The following is a 14,047-nucleotide window of genomic DNA, read 5'->3' as shown; positions in this document are numbered from 1 at the left end:
CTGGCCATCACTTCAGCTAGAAGAGTTTGAGCTACAAGCACTCATGGCTGTAGAGCCCTTCATTTTCCATGCTGACAAGGGTCTCCCTCAGGACTAACCCATCCTTCATGGCTAAAGTGGTGTCCAGTGTGGCTCTCAACCAATCCATTCATTTGCCCACCTTTCTCTCTAACCCACAAAACAAGGGGGAAAGGATTCTGCACTCTCTAGATGTGCACAGACAGCTCAGATTCTATCTGGATAGGACTAAATCTTTTTGAAAAACTGGCCAATTGCTAGTCAGCTTAGCAACAGGGGCAGAGGGCAAGGCCATATCTTAATCTCCAAATGGATAGCACACTGCATGCATTTCTGCTACAAACAGCATGGGAAACCACCCCCAAAGGGGATCAAGATGCATTCCACCATTCCAACCTCCACCTCTGCAGCTTTTCTCAAGAGGGGTCCCCACTAGAGACATCCTGGAGGCTGCAACATGGACTTCTGTTCATACCTTCACCCAAGCATTACCACCTGCCTGTCTTCTCCAAATCCAGGGCAGGCTTTGCCACAGCAGTCTTGAAGGGCACCCTAACCAGCCCCCAGTCTTCTTGACTGCCTCCACTCTTTGCAGCTTTGAGAATCAACCCAAGTGTGATGACAGCAACAGTGGAACACGAAGAACATAGTACAATTGTGTACAGTTACCATAAATGTAAATGTTCGAGTGTATTCACTGTTGCAGTCCTGGTTTCCCACCCTCCAATCCCGCTTGTGTCTCTTTCTCTCTTCCTCGCGCCTTACAGGGAATTTTTAGTGTTTACTTTCTACTAGTGGTGTTCTTCCACCATAAACTAGCTCCCTGTTTGGGGGCTCCTGACAATTGGGGCAAGAAAAACTGATGTAATGGCGTCGGCTGCCTGATTTTATACCACTGACAACCTGACATCAGTCCTGGAGCGACAGCAACCGACGCAGAAATACTAAGCCTGTGGTATTCGTGCCGACTGAGGGCTACCCCTGGAGGGATAACCCAAGTGTGATGACTGCAACAGTGAATACACTCTAACATCTACATTTATGGTAAGTTTGCACAACTGTACTTTTCAGTCTTTCAGATAAGAGTCTGATTATTCTACAGATTTTGTGCAGCAAGATTTCTGCATTATTAATAATCACCAGAGCTTAAAATAGTGCTACTACTAGATGCAGGATAGAAATGTTGCAAAACTAATGTTGTTTCTGGCATGCATTCGCAGTGATTTCAGCTTCATAAGTGTACTCTTAAAAACTTAAGACATAGACATGTCCTAGATAAGAGTGCATCATTTCTGGCATGTAGGTAAAAATGCTGTGCAAATGTTCTGCTTATCTCTGGGTTATTTGTACTTAAAATACAAGGTCTAAATATAAGGCATCTCTTCCCAGAACTAATGAATAGTAATTCCTTACTGTAGAGTGACTTTGATGTTGCGGAGTGCTTGTGTAATTTTATAGTACTGATTATCTTAACAGATAGCAGCCACGTTTTTTAAACTAAACTGATCTGTGTCCCATTTGAAATGCTCTTTTGAAGCATTAAGTAACGGAAACTGTATGTCTGTTACAGATGTGTATGTTGTCTAAGAACACATGCAGCTATGCTGCTTTTTAATTATTGTAGGTTATGCTGTTTTTCAGCTTAAAACTCCCATAGTACAGAAGAATTTTATTCCTTAACATATTTTTTTTTGCCAGATCTCCAGCCAGTGACGTACTCTGAGCCAGCGTTTTGGTGTTCAATAGCATATTATGAATTGAATCAGAGAGTAGGTGAAACTTTCCATGCTTCACAACCTTCACTTACTGTAGATGGATTCACAGACCCATCCAACTCTGAAAGGTTTTGTTTAGGCTTGTTGTCCAATGTTAACAGAAATGCAACAGTGGAGATGACCAGACGACACATAGGTATGTATTTTAGCTTTTTATGTAGCTGTTTTGGCACAAGTGTCTAAGAATAAGTTACAGAACTAATGTGTGGACTAGTGTTTAAAAATATCGTAATAAAAGACCAGCAGTATTCAGTGACACATTTTCTATAGTACATAGTCACTGAGCTTGCTTGTGCTATATGACTGCAGAACTTTGTAAAGGGTGGTATTAATGCTGTCACTTTGGGTTGTGAAAAAAGCGCTCATATGTAGAACTCGGATGCCTAACAGCAGAAGATCGCAAAAATGAGTGAAACTCCATTGTTCATGGTATGTATGCAGTTAAAACTGATTTTTAATAGGAGGCAAGACACGCTGTACTGCCTTACATGTAATAACTCCACTGTACACATGAGAGAGAGAGAGAGGGCAAAGTAAGATCACAAATTCTAGAAAATAGATGGTCATAAAACAAAGATGTGGCAACCCGCACTAAAATGTGATCATTTGAAGCAAATGACTGTTTCACATGTGCACAAAAGTCCCGGGACAGCACAAATCATTATTTAATTTCACTGTTTTCTGGTCTGGAGAGGAGTTAAGGATGATGTTCTTCGTGTTTCACGGTTGTAGTCATCACATTTGGGTTATCCTTGCCAGGGTAGCCCTCGGCCGGCCCGAATACCAGAGACTTAGTATTTCTGTGTCGGTTGCTGTCACTTGAGGACTGACGTAAGGTAGTCAGTAGTATAAAGTAAGGCAGCCGATGCCATTACATCAATCTTTCTTGCTGTAGAGCCCGAAGCAGTTCACATGAGTGCCGGTCAGCCGCTACCAGAGTTTTAGTCTCCGAATTGAAGTTGAAGTCTTCTAAAGCTGAGTACCCCGTTGGGGATCCTTTTTTCTTGCACCACCTGATGTCAGAAAAAGTTAATTGTCTCGCCTGTGGATTGCAAATACCACACAGACTTCCACTCTTACTGTGTCACTTGTTTAGGCCCAGACCATGATGTCCCCCGTTGTCACTTCTGTGCTTTGTTCAACGCCAGAACTATCAGTCGTTGGGCCCTTATTGTAGCCAGATATTTTCGTTTATAGTCCTCAAATTCCGATATGGCTTTGGTAAGCCATCTGACAGCAGATCTTCAGAAAAAAAAACATAAGGATAAAGACAGAGACAAGACCGCACAGGTCCAAACCTACTGACGACGCTTCCATTAAGCTAGTCGACTGTCCACTGGTACTCAGTGAGGCGCTTTTGCAGCCCCTGATGCCCATTTCAGTTGATTCGCAAGTCGCTACCAAGACACTTTCGGAGTTCAATATGCCGCAAAAACTCTTCAACTAAGGATCCTGCAGTCATCTCTACCTTGGATGGGTCTGGAGCCGCTGAGCAGGCACCAGCTACCGATACCGATAAAGTGAGGCGCTTTTGCAGCCCCTGATGCCCATTTCAGTTGATTCGCAAGTCGCTACCAAGACACTTTCGGAGTTCGATATGCCGCAAAAACTCAACTAAGGATCCTGCAGTCATCTCTACCTTGGATGGGTCTGTTGCCGCTGAGCAGGCACCAGCTACCGATAAAGTCCTTTGCACTACCGAATCTCGACACAAACTGACATCTTCTTTCACAACTACCGTTCTTTCAAAAACAGAGTTTCTTAAGCCCAGGGTTTGAACCACACCCAAGAAACCGACCCACTCTCAGGCACCTGCTACCTTGCCTCAGTCTCAAATGCTTAAAATGGCAGAAGACCTTATCATGCTGATCAGGAGAAGCCAAGCTACCCCCTCAAAAAGGAAGAGAGATCTGTCCCCTATAGTTTTGTCTGAACAAGTGTCAGATGAATATGATGCATCTGACTATGAAGGCATGCGACCCCGCTCCACTTATGAGGAGTCTGATGCAGCGGACTCCATTCCTTCAGCCTCTCCCCCAGAGGATTTTTCCTTTGGGGAAACCCTGCATACTTTAAGGGGGAATTTCCAGTGGGACAGTCAGAACTACCCTCAGTCTAAAAAGATTCCGGGAATTCCTAGATCTTCCACAACACAGACCTTTGGTCATCCCCCGAGTCCTGGATGTTGTGGATGATGATTCCCTTGAATCCAGCTTGATTACTGATGCCCTACCAACAGCTGGCCCTGAGGTCATTTCTCAAGGGCCAAAAGGGATTAAAGCAACCTCTGCTAAGAATCCCACCCTTCTCAGGCAGGGATTTCCCGAGCATTGGACAGATGCGGTAAAAAAGTATACACCTCAGCTACTCTTACTGTTAGGGCACTAAATTGTCAGTTTAATATGCTGAAATTTCAGCAACATACCTTGGAACTCCTTAAACAAAAAATGTCTTCTTTTCCTGCTTGGGCAGAATCTAAAGATTTACAAGACTTAATGCATTCTGCAAGTCAAGTAACACACTTTGCAGGTTGGTTTTGATGCCCTAGAAGCGTCTTGCAGGGCAGCAGTTACTGGATCTGTCATTAGAAGACATGCATGGCTTATGGAACCACCCCTGCCAGACCATGTCAAATCTAAATAGTTGGATACCCCCTTGCACAAAGATAACTTATTTGGCTGTAAGGCAGAAAAGGTCTTAAAAACGATGAAAGAAAAAGCAAAATCAATGCAAACAGTTAAAGATTTCTTACAGGTCCAGCCCCCCTTAGTTCAGCAGGCATTGTCCCTCCAAGCAAACCAGTCCAGCCTAGGCCCTGTGGAAACAGACCCCCCCCCCCACAGCAGCCCCAGGGAATGCAGAGATCTAAGCAGTGGACTACCTCCACTTCAAAACTAGAGAGTTTTAAGACACCTCCTTATGGTAAGAACTCACAATGATTCGCCTCATCCACCCCCCTGCCCACCTTCACTACCCCTAGGAGGAAAAAACTCCTTTCACTCAAGCACCTGGGCCACCATTACCAAAGACCAATGGGTTCTGAACCTTGTGTTTCAGGGATACAAATTTTCCTTCCACACCCTTCGAACCCCAAAAGGGTTCCCAGATCTACCACCAAATCAGTGGGCAGAGGCTCAGAAGCAAATCCTTTCCCTGCTGTCTGAGGGTGGTAGAGCACGTTCCTGCAGAACAGATAGGCCAAGGCTTCTACTCCACACACTTTCTGGTGCCCAAAAAAGAGGGCACCTGGCGCCCCATCCTCGATCTATCCATTCTAAACACCTTCCTGGTGATACCAAAATTCAAAATGCTCACCCTCCAGCATCTGCTACCCATGCGCTCTAAGGACACTTGGCTAGCCACCCTAGATCTAAACGAGACCTACCGCCACATTCCTATTGGGGAATCATGCGGGAAATATCTCCACTTCAGGGCAGGATTTCAGCACTTTCAGTTCTCTGCACTTACCTTTGGCTCATCTACTGCTCCCAGAGTTTTCACAAAATGTCTGGCTCCGGCCCTTGTCTTTTGCAGACAAAGGAATATTCAAATTTACCCATACTTAGACGACTGCCTTATTCAGGCAGACAGCCAGGAAAAGCTAACCAAGTGTCTGGCCTTTGTAAAGACCCTACTAATCTCCATAGGGTACATAATCAACGAAAATAAATCCAAACAGGTGGCCACTCAAAGGATAATCTTCCTGGGAGCAAGTCTGGACACAGCATCCCAGGTGGCATACCTTACACCAGAAAATCAAACTTTCCTGACTGCCGCTTCCTCTCAACTAGCCACCAGGCCCCAGCTATCTGTAAGGAAGATCTGCAAGCTCTGGGGTTCATGGCATCTTGCATACTACTCATTCCGTATGCCAGACTGCATATGAGGAAACTTCAGTGGTACCTAAAGAGCCTTTGGTGTCAACACTCTCTAGACCTGGAAACTCTTCTACCTATAATTCCTTGCCTCAGAAAGGAATTTCTTTGGTGGGCAACAGTATGCTCCCACAACAAGGGACTGCTCTTCTCCCCGCTGCCCAGACCCTCACCACAGATGCATCGGACTACGCTTTGGGTGCATACAGGGCCAATGGAACCCACAGCAAGTCCCCTCTGCACATCAATCAAAAAAGCATGCCTTGATAGCTTTCAAACCTCTTCTCTCTCCAGGGGTTCTCTTGATGAAAACAGACACCTCTGTGATGTGGTACATCAGCAAGCAGAGAGGGACTTGCTCCTACCTTCTATGCAGGCTGGCCATGACCCTTTGGATCACAGCCTTTTCCATGCAGCTACACCTGTTAGCACAGTTCCTACCAGGCTCTCTACTCTCTGGCAGACTAGTTAAACAGAAACCTTGTGTACCTACACGAGTTGCAACTCATCAGAAGTACCTTCACCCTAATAACTCAGAAATGGGGAATCCGAAAGGTTCATAGGTTGGTACTAGGCTATCGGCCCTAAGGCCTATACAAGCCTAGTCATAACAATTCCCTGGCTATTTTTTCCCCACAATATTTACTTCCTTGGACCCCATTCTAGCAGGGTGACTGATGGGATCCCCGGGGAGAATTTCCCATCTCCCATCCAATCATCAAGGTTTCTTTTGAAGAGGGCCAAAGAAGCGCTGTGCTTGACATGTATGGGCAATCTATTCCAGAGTCTGGGGAGTCTCTGGGTCAGGAACCTGTCCCTCCAGCATGTTTTGTTCATTGTGATGACAAGGTTTAGATCCCTGGAGCGTGTGGCTCTGAAGGATTGGAATTTCTTAGTGTAGCATGTCCAACAGCTCTGGGTTTGACATGGCCTTGTATGCTGAGCAGAGATCGCCTCTGAGTAGACGATATGCAACAGAGTATAGCTGGAGTTTTTTTAGACTGTCAGCATAGGGCATCTTCTATAGGCCTGTGATTCTTTCAGTGAAGTATTTATGCGGTCTTTCCAGCTGTTGCAGATGTCTTGAGAGGTACATACCAAATTGGGCGTTGTATTCTATAATGGGTCTAATGAGGGATGAATACAGTGGGACAATAACCTCCTTTTTTCTGGATGAAAAGCCCTTAGAGATGAGGTGTGCCACATAGAAGGATTTCCTGACTGTTGTGCCAATGTGGTTATCGAAGGAGAGACCACTGTCCACCCGTGTCCCTAAGTCTCGTCACATTTTCTGTGTTTAGTGTACTGCCACCTATGTGGTAATTCACGGGTACATGTTTTTTTTTCCCAAAGGGGATAAATATACAATGTTAGGTAGTCCAATCTCACCTTCATTTTTACATATGGGTTCGGAGCCGATCCTCTGCTCCGACTTGGCTGATTTTCAAGCTTGAAGACTTCAGGTTCAGGTTGGCTTGTGGCTAAGCAGGTATCCCATGGTGCACCAGTGCAATCCCCATCTCGTTTGCTGCGTCAATGAGTTCGGATGTGCTTCTCTTGGCACTGGCTAAGTTTCTTGTATTTTTTCATTATCTAGTGTTTTTTTTTTTTGCATATTTACTGAAAATATATATAGATAGTGCTTTATCTTAATTGACTTCTGGTTTTGTTGACCATAGTAGTAGTATCCTGTGTACCAGTAGTTAGGCGTAGTTGTGCTTTTTGCCTAAATTGTTAGTTGTTTGCAGTTTTGCCGTTTTCCTGTTATTTACTGGAAAGTATACTTCTAGGGTTTCTTAAATGCCTTGTGGTCTTGCGTGACCAGTAGTAGTAATCTCCTGTGTATCAGTAGTTAGGCGCGGTTGCGATTTGTCTAGATAGATAGTTTGGCAGTTTCGCCATTCTTAATCAGTAGGGGCTCCTATTGATTATTTTCCTGTCAATCGTTTATTGTTGACTGGCGGTCTTTAGCGGGGACCCGCTAAAGTCTTAATTACTTTACAGTTGCAAATTTTTCTCCTATCCTTTGAGTGTGTGTGTGTTGTGGTATACTTGGTCTGTTTGAATTAGAAGACCCGGTTCTTCACAAGGCTAGGCCCGTTTAACTTAGAGGACCTAGTCCTCGTGTGTCTACTCCACTGTATTTTTATTTGAAAATATTTCCTGTGTGACTGAATATCTGTCTATTAGTGAAAGACCTAGTTTTTTTTCTTACACCAGGCTAGGCCCGTTTAACTTAGTGGACCTAGTCTTCGTGTAATTCTACTGCAGGGCTAGGCCTGTTTTAGTTAGAGGACCTAGTCCTCAATCTTTCTCTTTTCTGCTCTGGTTGCTTGTGTGTTGCAATGTCTAAGGAATAGCAAGGAGCACAAACCCTCTGGGTTTAAAAAAATGTATGAAGTGCTCCCAGAATTAGTCTTTGACGGATGGCCACACTATCTGTCTACTGCTTGGGAGCCATTCATTTGCAAGAATCATGTTTGTTCTGTCATGCTTTCTCCTAGAGTGTTGCAGGAGAGAAAGAACAAAATGATAGTCAAGGGTCTTCTGAAGCCAACCTTCAAGGAAGCTTTATCTGGATGTCCTTCAAGAATGCAACTGCAGTCATAACATATGGGTTGTCCTGCCTCAGGCAGCCCTCGGTCGGCCGAATTCCAATGTCTGGGTCCGGCGTCGGCTGGTGTCGCCTCCTCTCCAACGTCACCACGGCTGGAGTATAAAGGCATCGGCCGACGCCATCTTCTTCAGTCTTTCTTGCCGCGCGGTGCTCGAAGCAGAAGCAGTCCGCAAGTGCCGGTCGGTCAGCTCCTGAGTTTTCAGTACGAAGTCATCTAAAAGCTAAGTACCCCGTTGGGGAACATTTATTCTTGCCTCAGCCGATGTCAGAACAAATTGAGAAAGTTAATAATTGTTTGTCTTGTGGTAAACAAATACCTCATAAGGACTTTCACTCTCTCTGCCTTCCTTGCCTGGGCCCAGACCACGACGTCTCGGCCTGTGCTGCCTGTGCTTGCTTTAATAAGCGCACTCTCAGCCGCCGGGCAGAATTCGCAGAGAACTTTTTCGGTGAATCTTTTGCGTATATTATGCCATCGGATCAACCGACAACCCAATCTGCTAAAAAACGCAAGGACTGGGACCGACACCCTCGGCCCGCATCCACTACTGATGCTACTCCTAAACCCTCTGCTAGTGCTCCGGTCCCTTCGGAAGTGGTAATTCCACCGCTCCAGACCGACGACACAGCATTAACACGACCTTCGGTCTCAGAGATCTCTCCGGTGCCGGTTGTTGATTTTCCTCCGGAAATCGAAGTTCTACATCTACCCGACACCATTTCTGTGGACAAGGTTATGCCTGCACGTGGGGCTGCTAGGCCCCCTGTATCCATGTCCATCAAGGCCTTTGCACGTGCTAAGGCCGCTAGTCAGGCCAAGGCCCATCCTAGACCTACTGCCCAGGCCCCTTCTTCTGATAAACAAATCATGTCTCTGGCTGCTGATCTTATTTCCCTTATCAGGGGGTCTCAGCCTCATCCGGAGAGGGGTTCTCAGCCACCTGCAGAGAAAAGGCCCAGAACTGAGCAGGCGGACGACCTCTCTTCGGATGAAGCCTCTGGGGATTCTGAACATTCTGATACCCAAGAAGAATCCTTCCAGGCCTACGAGGACTCTGCTGAGGAATCAATTCCCTCTGCCTCCCCTCCAGAGGATTTCTCATTTGGTGAAGTCCTACATGCCATGAGGGAACATTTTTAATGGCAGGGTCAGGAATTCTCTGACTCCAGGAAAAGGCTTCGTACCTTCCTCAAGCTTCCCCAGCACAGGCTGTTAGCTATTCCACCTGTTATGGATGTTTTGGATGATGTTTTCTCTGACTCCAGTGCTAACCCTGATTCTCTTCCTCCGGCTCCTGTCAAGCCGGACAGATATTATAGGGTCCCTGACACTCACAAGCACCTTTTTAAGGCCCACTCTGTGGATCTAGAAACTATTTCACAGGGCCCCAAGGGAGTGGCTACCTCCTCTGCCAAAAACCCACTGCCAGCAGACAGGGAAGCAAGGTCCCTGGAGAGATGGGGTAAAAAAGTATATACTTCCACTACCCTGGCCATGAGGTCACTAAATTGCCTTTTTCACATGTTTCAGTACCAGGATTTTCTCCTGGATGATTTACAGAAAAGGTTAGCCTCGCCTGAGCCTATTGATAAAAAGGCATTGCAGGATCATATACATAACACTCAGCAGGTTAATAATCATTTCCTTCAGTGTGGTTATGATGCACTGGAAGCTTCATGTAGGGCAGCTATGACTGGGGCTGTGATACGTAGACATGCTTGGTTAAAGGATCAGTCTTTGCCTGACCATGTTAAAGTAAAGTTACTTGATGCACCTTTGGAAAAACAGAAGCTTTTTGGTGCTAATGCACAAGATGTACTGAAATCCATAGAGGAAAAAGCAAAGTCAGTACAGACAGTCAAGGATTTCCTTCAGGTTCAGCCACCCAGATTCAGCAGAAACTTGCCCTCAAAGAATTGGTCCTTCCCCGGCTCAGGCAAATTTCAAAAGGGAAAAAGCAGACGTGCCAGAGGTAGAGGGCAATACCAAGGATCTTACAGGGGATGCCAATGGCAACCTCCAAATCAAAGAAGTGGTACAGATAGTTCAGCTGCACCACAAGGACAATCGCAATGACTTGATTTTCATTCCACCTACAAAGGTTCAAAGAGAAGCACCCTTGGGCGGAAAATTATCCTTATTCTCACAAAACTGGCATCTCTTAACCAAGGGACAACTGGATTCTGGATTTGATAGACAAAGGTTACAGATTCCACTTCCACACATTACCAAGAAGACAAGGCATGCCAGACCTGCCACATCATCAAAGGGCAGAGGCACTCTCTCAAGTTTCCAAGCTTTTAAGTATAAAAGCAATAGAAAGGGTTCCTCCTCAGGAGCAAGGCCAGGGATTTTATTCAAGGCTGTTCCTTGTTCCAAGAAAAGAAAACAAATGGAGACCCATACTGGACTTGTCATCTCTAAACACTTTTCTCATAGTGCCAAAGTTCAAAATGCTGACATTGCAGCAACTCCTTCCCATGCTGGGCAAGGGGTCTTGGCTGGTCACTCTGGACCTCAAGGAGGCATACCTGCATGTCCCAATCAGACAAAGCTGCAGAAGATACCTCAGATTTCTTGCAGGGACAGAGCATTATCAATTCTCAGCATTGCCGTTTGGCTTATCTACTGCGCCCAGTGTGTTCATGAAATGCCTGGCATCAGTAGTGGCACACAGCAGACTGCAGGGGATTCAGATATACCCCTACTTGGACGACTAAAGCAGACAACAAACAAACCTTAAAAGAAAATTTGGACTATGTCATGCATCTACTGCAGGCCTTGGGATACATGGTCAACATTCAGAAGTCAAAACTACTGCCATCCCAACAGATCATTTTCTTAGGAGCCAAACTGGACACAGAAAACCAAATGGCCTACCTCACAGAGGAAAAACAGCAGCATTTACCAGAGTACTTCAAAGGCCTAGCAAAACTCTCCCAGCTGACTGCAAGGAAAATCCTGCAGGCCCTGGGGTTCATGGCATCTTGCATCCTTCTGATACCTTTGGCAAGACTTCATATGAGAAAGCTGCAATGGTATTTAAAAAACTTACGGTCTCAACACAGCCAAAGCCTAGAGGACATAATCCCACTTATTCCATGTCTGCAAAAAGAATTTTTATGGTGGGCACAAGCCAGTCAGCAAAACAAAGGCATGTCTTTCAACAGACCTCAAGCAGGCCAAATGATTACAACAGACTCCTCAGACCATGGATGGGGGGCGCACATGGAGGACAGATGCATTCAAGGGCAATGTACCCCAAAGGAAAGACATCTGCACATAAACCAAAAGGAAATGTTGGCAGTGATACATGCAATCGAGACTTTCGAAAAATCACTACAACAAGGGCATTTACTGATAAGGACAGACAACACCACTGTCATGTGGTACATAAACAAGCAGGGAGGCACTCATTCTTATCCCCTCTGCAGATTAACGATGCTTCTCTGGGAAAAATCCCTGAGCCTGAAGATACATTTACAATCCCAGTTTGTACCAGGAAAGGACAATGTACTGGCGGACAACCTGAGCAGAAATTTCATGGATCCACACGAATGGATGCTGCATCCTCACATTTTCTCTCAACTGACAAAGACATGGGGAAGACCGGATGTAGATCTTTTCGCCTCCCACTTAAATCATCATCTGAAAAAGTTCTGCACAAGGACTCAGCATCCTCTAGCCTGGAAGACGGATGCTCTCTCCTTCAGCTGGAATTCTCTAAAAATTTATGCATTCCCTCCTCTGCCTCTGCTGACCAAGGTGATACTGAAGATCAAAGCAGAACAACCAACAGGTATTTTGATAGCTCCAGACTGGCCAAGGCAGCACTGGTACCCATTGCTATTGACCATAACTCGGACCAAACCATGGCCTCTGACCCTATGGCCCCTGCTCCTAACACAACACAATTACAGGACTGTACATCAAGACCTGAAATCATTACATCTGACAGCCTGGAGGCTAACATGATTTCTACACCTAACTCTCTATCAAAATCGGTTCAAGAAATCCTGCTGGAAGCACGCAGACCTTCCACAAGAAAAACATATTCAGCCAAATGGAAGAGATTCAACATCTGGAATGCCAACAGGGGTCAGGACTCAGCATTACCGAGTATACCTCAGATTTTAGAATACTTGGCAGAACTACTTCATGCTGGACTTTCATACTCTTCAATAAAGATTCATGCCTCAGCAATCTCAGCAAAATACAACTGTGACCCTCCAGTGTTTTCTCATCCATTGCTAAGACAGTTTCTAAGAGGAATAAAGAATATCAAACCTCCCAGAAAACAGCCAGTACCTGCATGGGACCTCAATTATGTGTTGGAAAAATTAACTCTTCCTCCATTTAAGCCAGCAGCAAGTTCAGAAATGCAATTTCTTTCATGGAAGACGGCCTTCTTATTGGCAGTCACATCTGCAAGAAGAGTTTCGGAGATACAGGCACTCATGGCAGTGCCCCCCTTCCTCATTTTTCATCAAGACAGAGTTTCTCTAAGAACCAATCCTACATTCATGCCCAAAGTTATTTCCAGGGTGTCTCTAAATCAAGCTATTCACCTGCCTGCATTCTTCCCCAATCCTCAAAATAGGGGGGAAAAGCTACTGCATACTTTGGACATACACAGACAACTACGTTACTACTTGGACAGAACTAAGGCCACCAGAAAATCTGACCAACTGTGTTTGTAGCCTATGCTGCTGGAGTGCAAGGGAAAGCAATCTCCAAACAAACAATTTCAAAATGGATTGGACATTGCATCAGGTTCTGCTATTCTTTCCATGGAAAAGGTGTGCCAGCCAATATTAGGCCACATTCCACCAGAGCTATGGCCACTTCCACAGCTTTCCTAAGAGGAGTGGCAACAAAGGACATTTTAGAGGCTGCTACATGGAGCTCCATGCATACATTTACCAAGCACTACAACCTGCCCTTATATTCCAGATCCCGAGCAGGCTTTGCTTCGGCAGTCCTGCAGGGGATTTTAGCTACACCATCCTTTTCTTAGTTCCATCCACCCCCAGCTCGGCTATGGTATTCATCCCATATGTTATGACTGCAGTTGCATTCTTGAAGGACATAGTACAGTTTTGTACCTACCATAAATGTAGATGTCCGATAGATATGCAACTGCAGTCGGATTTTCCCTCCCTCCTACCCCTCTGTATCCTTCTTTTTGGGTCCCTACCCCCTTTTCCCATTAGCTGGGGGTATTCCTATGGTGTATCTGTTTATTACTGTTGTGCATGTTTGGGATTATTTTTATCCATTTACCAAATTTAGCCTTCCTAGGAAGGTACCTGGCATCTGGGGCAAGAAACACTGAAGAAGATGGCGTCTGCCGATGCCTTTATACTCCAGCCGTGGTGACGTCGGAGAGGAGGCGACACCAGTCGACGCCGGACCCAGACTTTGGAATTCGGCCGACTGAGGGCTGCCTGAGGCAGGACAACCCGTATGTTATGACTGCAGTTGCATATCTATCGGACATCTACATTTATGGTAGGTACAAAACTGTACTTTTCTACAGCTTCGTCGAAGTCAAGATCTGACTCAAAATCTAAAGGTTCAAAAAGGCCTTCTCTGGCACCAGCTGGTGTTTGAGAGCCACCGGCCTTATTAACAAAGTCTGCCTCCTAGACTCCTCAGTCTTCGGAGCCGAAGGAGAGCACCATGGTTTCAGAGTCTGTCACAGGTGCTTCGGTGTAGACTGCTGAACCCTTGGAAATAGTTGACTCTGCTTCTCGGAGCC

The 14,047-nt window shown here is 45.6% G+C and overlaps 1 protein-coding gene across 1 annotated transcript in view; it reads left to right on the top strand.

Moving 5' to 3' along the window:
• Window positions 1-14,047, top strand: part of SMAD2 (SMAD family member 2) — a 1,415,285-nt gene that overhangs the window by 399,438 nt on the left and 1,001,800 nt on the right. Inside the window, exon 5 of the mRNA XM_044088986.1 lies at window positions 1,717-1,929. Coding sequence (XP_043944921.1) covers window positions 1,717-1,929 — 213 coding nt within the window. The remainder of the gene's footprint in view (window positions 1-1,716; window positions 1,930-14,047) is intronic.

This window comes from Protopterus annectens, chromosome 1.part1 (assembly GCF_019279795.1).
Source record: "Protopterus annectens isolate FY-2018-M chromosome 1.part1, PAN1.0, whole genome shotgun sequence".
Classification (NCBI taxonomy): Eukaryota; Metazoa; Chordata; order Ceratodontiformes; family Protopteridae; genus Protopterus; species Protopterus annectens.
Note: the sequence above shows the minus strand (reverse complement) of the source record. Positions and strands in the feature narration are given on the sequence as shown.